At 33.0% G+C, this 20,530-nt stretch overlaps 1 protein-coding gene across 8 annotated transcripts in view; it reads left to right on the top strand.

Annotated features, from left to right (window-relative positions):
- Positions 1-20,530, top strand: part of LOC111036784 (rho GTPase-activating protein 21-B) — a 43,789-nt gene that overhangs the window by 11,169 nt on the left and 12,090 nt on the right. For 2 of the 8 annotated variants that reach the window (XM_022318961.1, XM_022318968.1), the window contains exons 2-10: positions 6,990-7,109; positions 10,141-10,404; positions 11,011-12,103; positions 12,706-12,831; positions 13,100-13,192; positions 16,115-16,252; positions 18,370-18,468; positions 18,885-19,017; positions 19,424-19,516. In XM_022318961.1, the coding sequence (XP_022174653.1) occupies positions 10,204-10,404; positions 11,011-12,103; positions 12,706-12,831; positions 13,100-13,192; positions 16,115-16,252; positions 18,370-18,468; positions 18,885-19,017; positions 19,424-19,516 (1,976 nt within the window). In that variant the 5' untranslated portion in view covers positions 6,990-7,109; positions 10,141-10,203. The remainder of the gene's footprint in view (positions 1-6,989; positions 7,110-10,140; positions 10,405-11,010; positions 12,104-12,705; positions 12,832-13,099; positions 13,193-16,114; positions 16,253-18,369; positions 18,469-18,884; positions 19,018-19,423; positions 19,517-20,530) is intronic. The other 6 variants (XM_022318964.1, XM_022318963.1, XM_022318962.1 and 3 more) reach the window with 6 other exon arrangements.

Genomic DNA, 20,530 nt, shown 5'->3' with positions numbered 1-20,530 from the left:
ATATAAATTATAAATATACAATTATAATTGGGTATATTATCCATCGATGGAAAAGAGAAATTCGTTAATTATTTTTTGTTATACATGTATAGATGATATTCTATTGTTGTTCTTGTTGGTTATTTTCTTAACGGACACTGCGTGTCGTCGTTGTCGTCGCTGCGTGGTTGTTTGCAAAGATAACGGCGACGACAAATGTCGAATAAAAAAATTTAATAAATTATTTTTTTTTTCTACATTCGAATAATGAAATAATAATATGTAACGTTGCTTGACAAGACCGAATCCACCACCGAACACCATCGACGAGTTATGATTGGCTAAACGTTGATTTTTTTCCGCATGCATGTCAGAAATCATCAGCCGCCGCCTGGCCAGCAGCCGATTTATTATGAACAGCTATAGAGTGGCTGCCAAAAACCATTAATGTGGGTGTGTGTCAAACCCGGTAGCGAGCATAAGTAATGTTTTCCGAAATGTGTTGTCGTGTATTTATTGTAATAACCTCCGACGACCCATCGATAATTCGTTGTAGGAAATTATATTATTTCGGTATTTATATTGCTCGTGATAAAAACAATGACCATTTTAAAAACAATTTTGAAAAGCATTATATAATTTTTGAGCGTTTTGTAAAACAATAATTGCAGCCGTGCAGGAATTCGCGAGGTTATTCGATGAAAGTAATTTAAAAAAAAATGTATTTCTATGTACCTACATAATATATTCCCTAACTGGGTCACATTTTAAAAGCCCTTTTATACGATAAAATCGCACACCTCGGGATATTCTGCGTGTATAGTTGAATATTATTATTGTGTATACCCACGCCGTGTTTGTGTATCTATGTTATAATATTGTGTCGGGGAACGCGCGTTTAAGTCACCATACCACCTTGCACCGTCCACAATCGTGCAAATCGTGTTCATTATAATATAATAATATTATTATTATTATTATTATTATGTGTATAGTTGTTTTACGCACTTAGATATTTTATTATGACGATGTGTACCAGCTCATTTGCAATATTATAATTTTTACTTATAACTTCAGAAGATTCGGGTTAAGCGAATCCGTGCTGCATACAATACTTTAAGTACGTCAGGTAATCGCCATCTTACATGTTTTTCTTTGATTTCAAACCTAATAAAATAGTGATGTAATTTATACTGTAGTATAATGTGCGTGTAATACATTAATTATTTCGAATTTAGTAAACATTGTATGTGATTGTATGTGAATGTATAGTTTTAATTTTATACACGTTCGTTAATAATTGAACGTATAAGTATAAGTATTATTTATACAATTTATTATTGAATCATAAACTTGCAGTAATGATCGTAAACGAGCACATTAATATGCATTTAATATTCTATTTAAATGTACATCAATTATTTCTATGAGCCATTAAATTTTCAAATAGGTTGCTTTTAGTTAGTTTACTGTCAACAAAATAAATATTCTTCGGTGATTTATGTATACAGCAAACCGTACTTTCTTCTTTGCATTACATATAATTTGTAAACTATTCGTTGTATAATTATGTTGTATAGTAGCATCGAAAAATAAATAAATAACATTTGTTTAAGTCTTAAATAAATAATTTTTGCTTGTACCATGCTATATGTACAACATATACATTATACATATATATATATATTATAGTATTATACCCGAACGCCCTACACGTTACACAGCATGAGTTTAATCATTTTTAATTTCGTATTATATAAATTATTTTCACAATTAAATCTCACTAGTTAAAACACTGAATGTAATCAACTAACGACACTTCCTCTTTTTCATCAATGAATTAAACGGTTTTTTTTTTATAGTCACAGTAGACTTACAGTATATACTACAATAAATATACATACATGATGATTCTCGTGAACTACTACGTAAGTCTAAACTCAGTCACTTCTTTAGGTCTCTGGGTGTGAACCGCCGCCGTGCGCTCGTGATTTAAAATACATCATCTTTGTTCACTTTCATCTGACTCATTCGTCTTCCGCCACGACACTCCTATACATATAGGATCCGTTCCGATTTACACACTGCATACACGCGTTAAGCACAATTAATTAATCCAGTTGCATCGACATCGGCCATTTTTCTTCGTTGTTTTGTAGATAGTGTATTAAAGTAATATTGTATTACACTCGCCAGTGACGTGACGGTGAAACCAAAATATATTACAAACTGCAGTGCTAGTCCCTATACACAAGTACATTTTTTTTGTGGCATCCCAACACTGAGACTAAACTGTTTGCAACATTGCTTGGACTCCATATTATATAAGTATCTAGAGTAAACAATGAGGAGTAATAATGTCTCCCATCACATCGTATAGGTAGTTATTTAAAATAGAAAACATATTTCCAACCAAAAAAATCCAAAACCACCACATCATTGTTTGTTGCTATTTTCCCGGATTTTAGTATCGCCTTGTTCTCACATAAATGTTAATACTTTATGGTTTATACCTACCTCAATATTATCATCATCACCACGTAGCACGTTGCACGTACCTATACCTAATATATTTAAATAATATAGTTCGACCCGTCCGATATATTGTTCAGTGTTTTAGTTGTTGGTGTTTTTATTTTATTATTATTGCTTATCGGTTATTTTTTCTTATGTTATGTTTATATATATATATACGTAAAAAAACAAAACGCATTAAAATCTGGTGGTAAATAATGTATAATATAAATTATTTTTTATAGCCCGTAATTTCACGTGTTGAGTAAAATCCAAGCAAATTTGATTGTATGATTCATATATAGTTGTACGAATTTTGCTGCAGCCAGACATAATGATAACCCGTCGGCCGTTGTGGTCGCGGTTTTGTTCTCCATAATTATGTTATTATTATGTGCACACGTATACCATTATATTATATTATTATTATCATTGCGTTGCATGATATTATTTTCATACGCTCTCTTACGCATCTCCTCCGCTGGGGTAAACGTGATGCCGACTTGTGGTCGATTTTCGTCGTGTGGGGTGACTGGAAGGGGGATGAGGGAGATTTGGCGACAACTGACGAACGAAACGCCCAATATTAATATAATATAGGTAATATAATATATTATTATTACGGTGGAAATAATAATGGAAATTCCGTGCGAAATATTTGGCTGGTCGTCAGACGATGAAGTACGCGTGGCAGGCGGATTGGTGCCGGTCGGCATTGAGCTGCATAATATAGTTGGAATATTATTATACTCGCGTGCGTTTGAGTGCATAAAGTACGTGTGCAAATCAAACTATCCTCCACCATCACCGCCGCCGTGTGATAATAATAAAATTGTGAAAACAACCGCATGACAGAATAATATTACGCACCTCCAACGTGTGCGTGCGCCACCATACGACAATTATATTATGTGTGCTCAAAATATTATAATATAATTTCACCGAGCACACTCACCCCCACTTTTTCTCTTTATATATTATTCAAATTCTGATTTATTTTCGAGTATTCAAGAGGAACATAATAATATTTTTAATTATTTCGATTTTTAGATATCATTAAACGAGTGTCCTGTGGTAACTATAATTTGTAAATCATTTTCCAAATATATTATCATGGTTATCCATTGAATCTAGACAATGATAAATAACTCAAATACTACCAATTCGAATTTCTATTTGAAGTGATTCACAGCCCGCAGGACACTCCTTAAATGGTATAAAAGATTTGGATTTTATTCTTAGAGTTTTTTTTTATATGATCTTTTCAAGAATTATACTTGAAAATTAAAATTAGAAAAAATGTAATTTCATTAAATTCATCGTTAATGGAAATATGAGAGTGACTATGCTTGGTGAATCACTCTGTATATATTATATTAAATTATACGTAATATTATACACTATATTATACCGAACGGCACGCTGCCGGCAAGCGCGTGAGTTGCTTTAGCCAGAGTTATATTTATGACAACTACTGTGTACGTGTGTCAGACGTCAATGTGCGTGTTTGTGCGCACGCGCGGGCTTAGAACTCATGGTGCTAATGATTATAATAATAATCATCGAGTTCGTTCGTTTTATTACTGTCGCCGGGGTTAAGATGCCATTGAGCGAGTAGACTACGTCTACGTGTAGGAAGAGACGATGGTCAACGGGATAGTTGTCAATAATAAATGGTGTAATAATATTCTTCATTTTGTAATTTAATTACAAGTACTCACTGGTCGTTGTCGTCTTTGCTTTACAATATAGATCTATTCCGCCGGATGTTAATTCTGTCGTGAGTTTTGTTCTTTCTACGTGAAATTTAGAGCTGGAAACTGTCAAAATCAAATTCGTTCAATAGAATATGTTGAGGCAGAAGAGGCTGCCAATGATATGACAATAGGAAACGGTGGGGGGAGAGGGAGCTAAAGCGATAGATTATATCTGCTGTACAACGCCAAAACACAGTTCTGTATTTTTCATAATTGTGCTGGATAATTGTTTTTGTGAATTATTTCAAACTTGACACTGTGTATGTTTCTGTGTATGTTTCTGTGTACTCACAGTGTGATGACTTTTGAGATAATAGTGTGATTCCAAAGTGGATTGGATGGAAAAGAGTTACGAAAGATTATGTATTAAAGTTATTTTTGATAAGAATGTTGGTTATTGTGTTTCGGCGTTGTACAGCTGATATAAAGAGGAGATAGAATAGGATGGAGATACTGTACGAACTTAAGTTCCCGCCTAAGACTTAACTAGAGTAAAAATCATTCATATGTAAGCTCCTACACTAATAAAAACTATAACAAATATATACAAATTTCCTACTCACTTTATTCACTTCAGTCTTCAATCGTTTAATAATACGTTTGCTCTGTGTGACGAACGTTCGCATCATATTACATACAATCGAGATCGATGATGTTTTTTATGGTCGGCACAGTGGTTACTGGCGACAATTGGTGTTATTAATTGGTATGATGCCGCTGTGCTTATTTTCATGGAAATGATTTTATTCCTAGGAGAGACATTGAAGAAGAGGAACTCGGTCGGGCAGCAAACTAATTAGACAGTTATTGATAACACCCTTATTTGTGTATCGTGTCGTGCCAAGAACTATTTGTGTATCCATAGATTAGAATTCGACAACAACTATGTAAAAATTCTGATAAAAAAATATTTTTTTGTCTACACAATTATTTGATTGAATTGTGTAAGTACCTATTATTATGGTAGATGTTTTATATATTTGTATTGTTATTCGTATTTTACGATATTAATCGATTCAACAACCTTACTATTTAATTTTAAATTACTTATTTTGCCTGAATCGCAAACAAAGTATTGTAGCTGCTCAATATTAAATTTAATGGTCGATTAAATTACTATATTATAGTTTTAATAAAATTAATTCTAAAATGTTGAATTTAGATCGGAATAATATAATTTTATTCTGGGAAATCAACCGTTGCATGGATAAAGCTCGAAGTCTCAAAGATATTCGTTCAAAAAATTATAGTTTCTTTGAACCTGAAAAATAATAGCAAACATCGGATGGTAAAAATGTTTGCGCATACCGTAATATAGCGTTTGAAAGACAAATAGTTATTATACACGTTATAACTTCGTTTTATTACAATATTATAACTTAATAATTATCCTACAACGTTTAAATTATTTATGGTAAGAAGATAGAAAAATTCGTTTCCACCTTCTAAGAATAAAATACATAAAATAATAAAAGCGACATGCAACTGGTTTCGATATGTGCATCACGGTGATATGAAAATCCGTTTACTATTATTCGTTTACCGTAGTTTTTTTTTGCGATCTGCACACATATGCATCGAATATTTAACGTCGCACAATCATATATTGATATTTGATAAATTTAATTTTGAAAAAAATATAAAATACGAAAAATCTCGTGTTTTCAACGTTCACTTCGCATTAGTACGTTTGAAAAACAAATGTTGTTCACTGCTGAGACATGGTACCTTACATGGCGAATAATGAGATCTATATAGTGGTTTCACTGCTTCAGTATCATTCGATTGGATATATTATATTCTGTGCGAGAATCTGGTCTCGACTCATATTCATATTCGTCCATAAAAGGACAGGATTCTGTCGCACACCTCCACTGTAATAAAATAAATGTTGTATTTGTTATACATCGATCGCTTTCGATCAGTACCTATTATGCGTGTTAATGACATATTTAACATTTATACGAAATTGTAATTACATAAAATATGTGGTCTGAGCGCCGTGCCCGCAAGAACAAAATAACAATTGTGTTGAATGAATTTATTCATCTTGTCAATAAGTTGTTTTGTATAACCGTGTTCGTCGAGACAGTTGATCAAAATAGTTTCAAAATGTATACGTATATAGTATCTATAGGACCTACTTGTACGGTTTAGGTACTTACCCGCAGTTGTATATTATATATAATAATTTCACTTGCGGCGTTCAATTTTATGAAAAAAACTTAATCAAACTTAGGTATAATATAATAATATGATCTTTAGAATTTTGGGAAATCTGTGATAGCAAATCGTTTAAAATATTATTAATTATTAAATGTACATAAAAAAAATCCATCTTCACCGTTTTTAATCTCTTTTTTCTACTACCTACGACTTGAATTAATATTATTTATTTGTTAAACGATCACGAATGACCCCGTCCATATACACATCTCGCAGACACCAAGATAATAAGCAACCACGACGTATTATTTGCTAATATTTTATTCCTATATACGTATTATATATATTGTACCCAAACACTGTGACATTTCAAGGACCAGCGTAATATATTGAATAATAGCCGTATAATAGTCTTCAGAAGAAAACATTTTAGTTACTGTTAATTATTAATAATATAATATTTATTTAATGTGTTCACCTGATATTTACAAATTACGCATATTGCACGGATATTATTCCGCGTGTAGCTTGAAACGATTACGATTTTAAATTGTTTTAATTTTCATTTTACAGGGCCAAAACCGTGGAGAACCTAGAGCTGGTGGACCTAGGTCACTATTTATACGCCGGTCAGAAAATGGATTCGGTTTCACGTTGCGCCACTTCATCGTTTATCCACCCGAATCGTATCTGGTAAGCACATTACATAATATACACATACACGTATATATAAGTACCTAAATACGCTGGAAAATCATCAATTAAATTGAATTATTCCTATATATATGTATAGTATAACGTCAATATAGAAAACATACCTACCATGAACAATATATTAATATGTATATCTCATTTGAACTTTTTTTTAAAATAATTTTTCTTTATAATATAATATATAAATTGCCTTCATTTTCCTTTTTATAGTATAAATTCTAAGTAATTACTAATTTAACCTTGACCAGATACTCACGTCTAGTATAGTAACATAAACACGATAATTCAATGTACAGTTTTAAAAAATTATCTGCTGATATTTTTACTACTGTGTACTTTATATACAAGAAATAGTTTACCTACCTAATTCTTTTTCCACTGCAGTGTCCTATAATTGTTTATGTTAAATATAGCCATCGTGCGACAGTAGTTTATACCATGACTTGTAATAGCTTTAAATCCACCGGACTCGTTAAATTCGGTCATTTGAACTAATTACTGAATTCCGGTATTATTTCGAAAATGTTAGTATTGAATAACAGCCGTGTAAAATATAAAATTATGTGTACTACATAAATAGTAATTTTAGTGTTATAAAGTCGGCCGTTTTTCTTCGTCACTTAATAAAAAATATTTAATTTAAACACTAAGAATATCATTCAGTCATATATATGCGTACTCGTGTACGATGACAGTTACATTTGAATTATGTATACAACAAGAGAGCTTATTAAATACAATAATTCTAGTGGTTTCTATTGATATAGCTGTATAAAGGCAATATGCCACAAAACTTACTTTTCGTGCTATATTTAGTATTGAAAAATTAAATTATATACGAGTATCTGATTCAATAAACATTTTTACTTTTTCAATAACAACTTAATATAATCTTAGTGTTTAATAACTATAATATTATTAATATCTGTTTTTTCATAATACTATTTTTAAAGTATTTGTTGTTGAACTTTATAGGTTAACAACAATTTTACTAGGAAAATTCAGATCGTTCAGGTCTTGTACTTTTGAACTCACAATGATGTAAAAGAATATTCAAATGTAAACCTTCTTTTATGAAACGTTCAATAGTTTTTAAATTGTGTATAATATACCTACGTATGTATGTATATTAATAAACATTAAGTACATAATATAACTTTTGTGCCAAGTTTTCAGATGAAAATTGTATGGGCTGTAAAGTTATAAATGTTACAATTTATACATTAAAATAAAAACATTCGAATATTAGTTTATAAGAAAAATTCATCGTTTTATTTAAACTTTTAAATTTTGCCTTTTGCCTATGATGATACTATTATGGTAGGATTTGGTGATATTTTTCAAATTTAATACTGCAGTAAATAACTAAACGTATTTATTTAATATTTTTCTAAAACTAAGCTACTCATCAAACACCAAAAATGGACATTGGTTAGGATAAGTTTACCAAAAGAATAATCACTAGCAATTTTCACTTGTTAATTACTGCTGGGCCTATGCACAATATATTATATACTTAAAGTTCTGCTTGGAATTTTTTTTTTTTATCGCCGAATCTATTATCACACAGTGTAGTACTATATTATGTTTTATACACTATCTCACCGCATTTAATTTTATTTGTCGGTAATGTCTTTTTTTCGTGAGATACTTCACCTGGTTGCCAATTATTTTTGGTTACAAAATGTATTTTTGACATCGTCAGAATTGCTTATTATTTTCTTGAGTGTGTGTGTGCCTGTGTCTTACGGAATGTATGAGCTCTCACCACCTGTAGCCAAAATAAGACGCAGGAACTAAATACGCCTACCTATACTGCTTAGCCTATAGGTATAGTATATATTAATGTTTGTTTTTTTTGGAACGCTTCTCTGTTGTTAATTCTGAAAAATTAACGCACAGTGCATACGAGCTGGTCTAACTATGTAAAAATGAATTCATCCAAACCATTTATAATATGTATGTTTTTATTTGGAAGTGCATTAATAAAAAAATATTTTGTTAAAAGCTTTTTTTTCGTAATAAATCACTAACGGCTCTAAAAGTGTAGTTAGTACTTATAGTATTATGTTTCAACGCGATCGTATTTTTGTTTAGATTAAATTATTTTGTTCGAGAATCTAAGACCTGAGTAATGTAAACTAAATTCCTATAAGTATCACAAGTTTATAACAAATGTCGTGTAATATGTAGTGGATTTGTTTTGTTTTACACGAAACGTTGTACAATAATAATTATAAAACCAATATCTATGTACTATATATTGGATATTACTAAGTGGCTAGTAGGTTAAATTACGGTATTCATCGATTTGTCTTTAGAGTTATTACACTTAGAAGCATATACACAAATATATCTTTGTCATCGACTGACGCCCCCCGCAATGTTCCATTATCTTGCAGTAGTTCACTATTTTCGTCAGATATTTAAATTATTTATGTGTTTTTCGTAAATTGATATTACAGAAACCTAATATTCTTTTTATAGATATTTCAAGAAATAGTTGTTTTATTATTTTATTTTAATCCAAAAAATATTATTCGTAAATAAGGAGCTTGAAACTACGTCTTAGGTATTATTACTATACAAAAATTTATCATCAAAATACTTTGATTAATTTCAAGCTATTTACGTATACCACAACCACACATTTCTGTTGATTTTTGTTATATTTGCTGTATACATTTGCGATGTACCTATCCAAATGTAAACATCTTTATATACTTTATCGTATTACATTTTTCCTTGTGACATACTCCTCGCTCGCTACACACTACGCATTGCATGTAGCATGTGCACTCCTGCGGTTCGTATTTATAAAATCTGACAGTGGAGGCTGAACAACAATAATATATATATAGTGTATACCTGTAGCAATTCCACATTTATGTAATGTATAAAAACGGTTTCACTATTGTTAAAATAATGCCGGGCATTTTAACTTTATACGATATTACCTTTTTTTTTCACCGCCAATAACGTGTCAATAACGTATTATGCCGATCCACAGGTGTTGGCCGGAGACGAACGGTTGGGTTTGCGACAGGGCGCTGGCGCCTACTCCGACGAACCGATGGACACAATATTTGTGAAACACGTCAGAGAACACGGTCCGGCTAGCGTAGCTGGTCTCAGTACTGGAGACCGCATAATCAGCGTTAACGGTGAAACGGTTGCCGGTAAGTCGTACGCACACGTCGTGCAGGTCATCCAGCAAACGCAATGCCATCTCTATTTACTCGTGGTGCCCATGGAAAATGACATTCTACAGTTGGTGAGTACTTCTATATATATGATATATATAATGGTATGACTGTCTACTGTTGCCAATTTATATTATACTTGCATATTATTGTACACACATATTGTTATGACGCACGCACGATTCACTAATTTAATTATTCTATATGTAGGAGAAAAGGTGTAAGAGTAATACGTAATAAATAAGGAGTTACTTTAGCGTATAGCGTGAATAATATCATGTGGTCTATACTGCAGCCAACTATAGGTGTATTATATTTATGATTGCGTTTTTAGACCTTGCTCGTTCCATCGTCGACTTTCGTCCGTAGAACTGTAAAATCATTGTCGCGCACAATAACTATTTATGACATCTCTCTATTATATATAAAAAAAGTTTTGTACGTTTTTTCTTCAATGAATATTTTATTTTTAAATACTATAAATCACAGTTAATTAAGTTAAAATTTCAAAGAGGGTCGATGAAGAAGCCTATAGGGAGGGAGGGGGGGGTCTTGACCAGGGGTTGGTGAGCCAAGCGAGCAATGGACATAGCTCCCTAGTATACTGTATATTTACCAAATATGATTGAATATTCGTTGTGTTATAAATTATAATACAATAACGGTGCATTTTGCAGTATTTCAGCGAGACAGCTCACAACCCCGAAACGAACCAGAGGCCCGGTCGCCTGAAAGCGGCTATGACATCTGGTAGTGAATTGCGTTTCCATCATCACCGTGGTCGCGATTCCAGCCCCATCTACCAGACCGTCTGGGATCACCCCCAACACCGTAGCAGCGTCAGTGGCATTGGCAGTGTCGGTGTCAGTGTCAGCGGTGCGAAACCGTCGTCGGCCGCGGCTAGATTCGTGTCACCACACCGTACGTCCGGCGTCCGAAGGTCCTCCGTCACCGATACGAACGGTAGTGCCGGCGGCTACCCTCACCACCGGAACAAACCAGCGGCGGCGCAATCCAACAATCCCAACGCCCGACACAGCATGGACATTGGGGTGGCGTGCCGCGACGCACTGCAGCTGCAAGTGGCGGCGGCCGACAACTCGGCGGCCCATTACCGGCTCCACCGTCACCTGCAGTACAGCGGTGCGTCGCAGCCACCGCCGCCCGTCGACCCCGTCATCATGTCCCGGATAAAGAAAAGCCTCGAACAGAAGGAAGAGTTCCTCCGTCGACCCGTGGTCCAGCAGCAGCAACAGCAACCGACCAAGGAGTTCTACGCCAGGCCGCAAAAACTTTTGCCACCCATGTGGCCGCCCTCGCTCTCGTCGTCGTCGGTCAACCAGCCCCAACAATTTCCCGAGTGCAGCTCTGCGGTGACAGAAACGTCCCCTCCCGCTCAGTCGCCAACGTCCGCGTCAAAGCCTAAAAGCAAACAGTTTGTGAACACTTTGGGAAAAATACACGAGGACGGCAGTGGAGGCGGCAAGTCATCTACGACTGCCGCCGAGGCGACGGCAGACCACCATCACCCGAAACAGGTTGGCATCCCGCAAGTGGTTTCCATGAGGGCCAAACAGTTCGAGAGCGGCAAAATCGACGACAAGACGGATTTCTATAAAAGTGAGTTGGCTCGACTAACGTCTAAACACAATGTTCCTAATGTGGCTGTGAGGAAAATGGAATACGAACAAAAACTCTACACCGACAAGAAACAACCCGCCGCTGCGGAGCAACAAGAGATTACTGACGATTCAATTACTAGCTTCAGTAGTGAGTGCTGCAAAAAATTATTATGATTATTAATTATTATATGTTTCCGACTAACGTCATGTACTTCGTCGTTTATTTGGCGCATAAATATCCAGTAATAGGAAACACCCGGGTCAACAAGATAGGTTGCCTATAGAAGGAAATTCCTATGTAAACTCTTCCATGTAATTTTTTTTTATTCGATAAATTATAGAAGCATTGACTTGAGTTATATTTCAATCATAATATGTATATGAATATTATTATATTCTTCAGTATTTTTTATTGATATTTACGTCAATTTATTAGTTTTTTTTAATGAATACCTTAAATTATTCTACACCTTTTTTACACTTATTCTACCATTTTTCATAGAATTGTAAAATTTAATTTTTTTTATGCCAGTGACTTTACGGTATCACACGAGTATAAGTATAAGAAGAAAATATGTCGACCCAGGAGAGTTTACCATCATATACCCTTCACGTAGAACTGAAGTCGACCCGGAAAATCTTACCACCGAGACTGTTTACTAACAATACGATTTAGGACATTTTATAATCTCTCAGTGTATTAAACTTTCAACAAACATTTTTGTTTTATAACTTTTCTCTTGCATGCAGGTTGTTCTGATAAGTCGATCTCTTTCACGAGTCCCTCCGCTGGTTACCATTCTGGGAATCTAATCGTACCAATTGGCAGCAGTAAAATACATTGCGATCCTCCCAAAGAATATGAACCACAAAAAGGTAAGACCTTACGAACGATATTTATACCTATCTATTTGGCTATTTTCATATTAAACGTGTATAACTGTCTGGTTCTGAGCTTTTGTCATATACTGTGTCGGTTGAAATTGTGCTGGACGGACAAAAATACGAGTTCAGACTTGCATGATAAGGGTGTACTGTCATGCAATATTTATATTATTATTATTATTATTTGTTTATTTGTTAACTTACTTAACCTAACCATATCTTTTGGAGTGTTTTGACAAAAAAGGGGTTATTTTTCTAGACGAGTCTATTTCTAAAGATGAATCGTATCGCTTCAAACCGGTGGTGCGTCAAGATTCCTACCTGGCCGCATGTAAAAAGCCCACTATCATAGGTGAGCTAGTTAAAACTATATATTCCAGCTAGATTATAGCATACGATGTTTAATATTACATGATTAATTTAATATCTATAATCTATATACTACAACAGTATGCCGTACACGTCATAAACATATAAATACCTTGCACCAAGTGCTGAGTTTTGATTTTTCAAGATCCATCTCTAAATCAGATGAACTGCAGTCGAGTTTTTTTATCTATATTTTCATTTTCACGTACCTACCTTCATTCTTCAAAACTATTCTCTATCGTGACCATCGACTATCCGCCGTCCGGTGATTCGGTTTTCCATACTATATCTGTATTATATTTTTTACGCCTGTATATTATTTTATTATAGTATAATATAAAATATTATTGTAGCTGATTATCTGGAGTAGCAGAATGGTTTTACACAATCAATTTAGTAGTGTATAATGTAATATTTTGTGTTGTAGATTAGTTTTTTTTAAAATCATATAGTTCTATATTTATTTATTGTAGAATGCAGAGTGTAATTACTATTTTTTGAACACGGGCTTTGTTGTTACCGAAATGCCACTGTCAAATCGTGTGGTTTTTCGTTCCGTTTCAGTAACGTTTACAGTAGATAAATTACGGCCTTGGTATTAGTTTAGAGCTGTGCTACGGCGCTGCAGTGTGTCTGTAGTTTGACGGATCAGCTAGAGAGAATTCCGTCGCGACGAACACTACGAATTTTTTTGGACTGATAAATTGAAGTTGATCTTTAATGATAATAATAATTTATTACAATAATGATATTAATTATTAACTAAATTCTGTTTTAAACCGGGTAACTGGTAATGCGCGCTTGTGCAGTTGTGCGTCTCTTGAGTATTTTAAAATAGCTTCCTCTGTACAGCACGGAGACGCGTGCTATTCAGGTAGACGAGATGCGGACCACAAGCATTACTGTACGAAATAAAAATAGCACCAACGTGGACGCCGTCGTCGTATTATTTTTTTATATCATTATTATTCATTTATTAACATTGCAATGGTAATTAATTATTATTACCGCTGTTATGCTAAACGATTCTGCGTTCAAATACTCAAAAATTACTAGGTTGAAATAATATATAATTATTACCTATCTATTCTATTATTTTGTGTTCTCACGTTTCCCGACGAACGTAAAATCTCGCGAACTGTTTTTGTTTTTATATTTCGTAGATTTTTTTTTAATTCACCGTCAGTAAGTGCCTTCTATGTATATTGTGTGTAATAATATTATGTTATATGTAGGTATAGGTAATAATGTAATATACATAATAGGTAATATTATGCTCGTTATAACGCAACCGTCTTGGATTATAATGATTCCTATGTATAGGAAACCGTAAAAGCGCTCAACAGTGCCAAGTACTATATAGCGTTTATCGTCATTATGTCGATCATCCTTGAAAATTTAATTTTAAACGTAATGTATCCATTATGAAAACAAAAGTGAACTTTTGTATTCTATAATGAAATTTACTATTTTGGATGTTTTGTGAAATTAAAAAATAAGGTTATTCATACTTACACTTTACGCAGCTTTTCTGTTTTTTATAGATGATCGACCCGTGCAGGATAGACTTGTTACAACTATAACATATAATTATGAATTATTTAATTCGTAACTATAATTATTTATTTGTTGCCTTCGAAAAAAAATTATTGTTGATTTCTCGATACTCGATAGTGATGTCATTGCACTGTACAACTGTGCTCAAATTCGAACATCTAAGTCATTAGCGATATATATTGATTATTATTCTCTTAAACTTTTCAACACCTACGCCAAGGATAAAAATAACCCGATGGCCGGCTGCTCGTAAATAAATCGAATTTCTATTCTCCCGTGGAGCATACGTCATCGTACATTGCCTCGTGGTTCAAAAAACGAAATTAAATTGTATATAATGACTAATGGCCTACTACAAAATAATATACATTTTATCATTAAAATTTTATCAATCTTTCCGTCTTCTGCCGGGAATTAGTTTTGTTCGCGCAGTTAATAATAATAATATGTTAACCTGATTGAATATTGATAATATTATTAACCACGAATTCTAGTTGTTGCAATTTAGGTACATTATTAATACCTATTTTTTATATTTTCAACTATATGGTATTCCATTATAGGCCACTTCAAATTTCACTTAATTCATATTATGCGCATACATTTTATTTTAATTTTTTTCGATCCAATCCAAGTCTTGTTTAATACTCTCGAATATATATTTTGTATATATTATTTTATACATATATTATGATTTAACCATATCCTTTTCTGTATTGTGAACGATAGTACCTATTTTTTGCCTTAGACAAAACAATTGTGAACGAAATTGTCTAAATAAAAACGTTCGAAAATCATTTCTGGTTTGACCTGCTTTCCAACGTTACGCCAGTGCACAGTATATAATATATTATTTGCATTGAATTTGTTTTTTTTTTCGAGAAAAAAGACCAAAGACATTATGCGCACGTCATTTGTAAATCGGCCGTACATCGTTTTCGTACATGTTTTTTGTTTTTGTTTTTCGCCTTTATCTTTATTGTGTTTGGTGAGGAGAAAGTTGTCACAAAATCCTGATCTCAGCCGTGTACCCATATATCTAGGTCCAGACGTATTATGTTTTCGGGTGTACGCCTATGTGTTGGTTAAAAACATTTTCGTGGTTTCGATCTATGCGCATGCAGCCATTCAGCCATATATGTCATAATAATAATAATAGGGATTAAAATTATATTTGGGTTCTGTCGTGTTCACGGTAATGGGTTCATGTTATGATGTGCCTATAACATGTATCCGTTTCATTGTACCTCCTACATGGTCAAACAAAATATAATGATTTTTTTTATATGATATTCTTATTATAATATAATAATATGTTTGTCAATAATACGAAAATAATTGTGTGAAGAGCGACGAAACCAGAAGCCGATGGAAAACGGAGCGGAAAAGTCAAAAACCCGTCGGCGGAACGCGCGACCGACGCGCCTCGAGCTGCCCAAGGATAGGCCTGTCGATTTTGCCGCGCAGTCCACTGGCTCCAGCCAAGGTTAGCCTGTTGTGTATTACACAGAAATGGAGAGTAGTGATTGAAAATAATAGAATGAGAGAGAGAGAGAGAGAGAATATGTGACATCAATAATAGTAATAATAGTTTTAGAAAAAAAAACGAAAATGATCCTTGTTTTCTTCTTCTTTCTTCTTGATACTTGAGAGGCCTTAACACTTTTAATTAATTTACAATCGATTTAAACAACGTGGAAACGCATATAACAGTAATCGATTAGATCCGCTGATATTCACACAGCACGTACCACGTATAATACACCATTATTATAAGATAATATACTAAATACTAACAACTGTATTATGTACAGTATAATGTTATGATATAATATACCTATACAATAATAATTGCGATGGGAAAGCTTTTACTATAATTTTGTGAGTCTATAATATAATGAAATAATGTATATAACGATAAAAATTTCACCAAATTAACAAAATGCATGGAAGATTTATCGCAGAACCGTAGACTTATCGCCGCGCATTATGTACGCGCGTAATAAATAATAATATTATATCGTAATCATAGGTATTCAGAGATTATTATAGCTCCCGCTGTAACATCAACTGAGTGCTGGATGTCTGTATTAAACAATTCAGATTTTCTTTTCTCTTTTGTTGCCCGTCAATACAAGATTTATTACACCCATCGGTTTTTGTACAGCGCCTAAAATCTTTCAGATTGCGTACGCAATATCATAAACTTGAAATAAAATTATTATCACGCGACATTATAAATATTATAATTTGTTCTATTAAAATGTCAATGCTTTGTTGTCAACTCCAAACTATAAACCTCGGAGGCGCAAATTATGTAAACAAAAACTTTATTTACAGTGTGTGTAAACTATTATATCATTATGTAAATATTTTTATTATCTCGTCCGTTGTCGTGCACGATCATTATTAATATTGAATCGTCGAGAAAAGAAAGACAAATCAGTATCATGTTATTAACACCCTCGGCCTGCAGTGATTGGTCCGCATAATTTGCCTATACGTCATTCGTATTTAAAATATAATATTAATATATTATTACCTATAATCTATATAACAAATAACAATTATCATTATATATAATATCCTATCATATTATGTGTTTTGTACTCACTATGGGCTGGTTGCCATTAATGTTGCTCGTAATTATGTTATGTTAAACTACAGTCATTAATCGCGGTGCGCCTTCGCGGCTTGCTTACTGTGTCGTTATACTTACCTATAATGTATATTAGCAAAAAAAAAAAAATGTAATTCCTACGATTTTGAGCTTGTGCATGCTGCTTTTACTTGTACCTAATACTAATACATATTACATAATATTATGTATGTTTTCCTATTTTGTTTGCGAACGGCTGCAGAAGTTGTGCATAGTTTTCCTCTATTTGTTTTGCACATGACATCTGCACAAACTATACAGGGCGATTCACTTGGCGTGCTCATCCCCAGTTATAATGATTTTATTGATATTCTGATGTTTGGCATTTTTCAATATGCTCAAAGACCATATTTTAAAATTCTTGAATTTATTTTTTCTTGCATTATTAGGATCGATTTATTGATATTAATTAATAAAATTTTCAAATCACCATACCTCAAAATATATCTTATAAACTCGTTACTATCAACATTTTATCCTTAGAACACAAAGTTAAATATCTCAAAAACTACTCGTACTGATTTTGATTTTGATAAGTCAAAAATTTCAAAAAAATTATCTACTTTGTAATTTATAGTTGTATAATTCTGTTCTACTTTGAAGAATAGAAGTTTGTATCTCCACAGGACATTCCTTAAGTAGGACAAAAAATCTCAATAATTTGAAAATATGGTCTAAAAATTTTTTTTAAAAATTTAAAAGATCAGATTTTGAATAATCATTATTGAAGAAAAAAGGGGTGAGCGTGTTTGATGAATCACCTTGTATATAATAATTCAACAAACTCACAATGACACTGATTTTTGGTTCAGAGTATGTATATAATTATGTAATATATATACCATATATCGAAAATATGTAATAATTGTACCAATAATATACAATATTCTATTTCTACTCAAATGCTGACCCGTACGAATTTCTTTATTTCTTTGTTGCCGTAGTGTCTTCAGACGATACGGAAACTGTACCCGCAGCCGTCGAGCTTCAAAAACCGTGTGAAATGATCACGTTGAGACCGACTAACTCGAGTTTTGATAACGGTGAGGGGAACTCTAAATTTTTACCACTATCCTTTTATTAGTTAAGTTGCGTGGCATGATTGCTTCGGGGTTTTTGAGGTAGAGAATTTTGATCGAGTGACCGAATACGACCTATAATGTTTGGTGGTTTTTCTAACTTGATCTCAAAATCTGTGGCGTTTACTCCGTAAATGCAGCGAGGGAAACCGCGTATGAACCGAAACCTTGCAATTTTGCGATAAACATTGTGAATCTAATAGGATGCGCTGCAAATTGCAATCGAGTTGGAAAAACGCTAAATGGTCGATTTTTGATTCACAGATCTCAGATCAAAATTAAAAACCCAAAAACCTGACCTATATAACCTCTTACGCGTGGTATATTTATGTATAACCAATATAGTGTATATGGTAATAATAAACTTTTGTTGTGTACAGAAGAAGAAAGGACAACCAGACGAATATCGTACCTGCAAGCGACGGCCTGGGGCGATCGTATGAGTGTCGACGACCTCACCACCACCGAATCCGAATCCGAGCCCACCTCGATTGTCGTCGCCCAGCAACCGAAGTAAGTTTCATGAATTATTATGTGAGTTATACGACCTATATCACATATAATGTATTTAAACGTATATATAATTATATTTTATAAATACTTATGTATACTATCGTCGTGTACTCTCGATCATTTCACACACACACAGAAGCAACACAATGAGTCGGATACACTCCAATACAATATTATATACTGTTGTAGGTTCTAGAACTTTTATATTATATTAGAACATAGTACGTAAAGGTACTTTAATTTGTACTTATACTATTAATACGTATGTGTCTATAAATGTTCTTGCAATGTATAATGTATTACATTTGTTTGTATTGTTGTTGTTATTGTTTGCAAAACACATTAGTCGAAATACATATTATTATATTATAATGATGTGTAATATGTAACAATATATACTGTGCAGAGTGCAAAAAAAATGGCGCGCTCCGTTATTTCCGGGTGACATACAAAGGTTACGGCGACTTTTTGAAGATGCCGCCGCAAGTTGTGACCGCGGGTTCGTCTATTATAATGTGACTTATTCTTTATATTTTGTTTCTGTGTGACCACTGTTAATAATAACTCTGTTTTTGCTGAACATACATATTTTCTCCGGGACTATATGCAGTCCATCCATCTAATATAACATAATTATGTGGATATATTGTGTCATGTATCTTACATGTAGACTCTTCGTTGATATTTAAATTACTGTTTTTATTATTTTATTGGATTGCACATGTTATATAGATTTCCCTGTACATTAGTCATATAGATAGTATTTCGATATCAGTGTCGTCCGACCTGACCACATTATGTCATTTGTACTACTATTTTTTCTATTTTGTTTTATTTTGTTGTCTTGTAATATATTATGTTTAGAACGTGTTTTGTGTGCGCTTGTAATATTATATTATATTTGACGCGCCAACAAGAAGTGCGTAATTTTCACAAAACCTATATAATACAGGGTGTTTTACCAAGCATGCTGATTGTTCACCTTTTATCCTTATTAATATCAAATTAAAATTCAGATTTTTAGCATTTTTTAGTATACTTATGGGCTATAGCCAATATTTTCAGATACCTTTTTAGATGTGTATGCCATTTTAGATGTGTCAATAGTCAATACAAACTTCGTATAAACTTCATAGTTCAAATAAGTATTATCGTTTGAACTCCGATTTTTTAAAAAAATTTAAAAAATAAATTATATCCCTTCGGGGCATTTTGTATGTGGCATAAAAGTGTATTAACTTTGTAAAAAAAAAATGTCATTTAAATAGGTACTTATATAAATTCCAAAAATCAAAATTTGAACTAATTAATTATTTTTAAAAAAACGAGGCTGAGAATTCCTGATGAATCACTCTAATATACTTTGGAAATATCTTACAGTTAAGTTTGTAGGTACAATTAATTTACAGTTAAACCTGTAAACCTGTGATGAATATTTCTGTACAGTTCATCGTTTATGATTGAGATCTATTTAAAAATATTCGCTTCAATAAAATTGTACTCAGGCATAACT

This window comes from Myzus persicae, unplaced genomic scaffold (assembly GCF_001856785.1).
Source record: "Myzus persicae strain clone G006 unplaced genomic scaffold, MPER_G0061.0, whole genome shotgun sequence".
In the NCBI taxonomy this organism is placed as follows: Eukaryota; Metazoa; Arthropoda; class Insecta; order Hemiptera; family Aphididae; genus Myzus; species Myzus persicae.
Note: the sequence above shows the minus strand (reverse complement) of the source record. Positions and strands in the feature narration are given on the sequence as shown.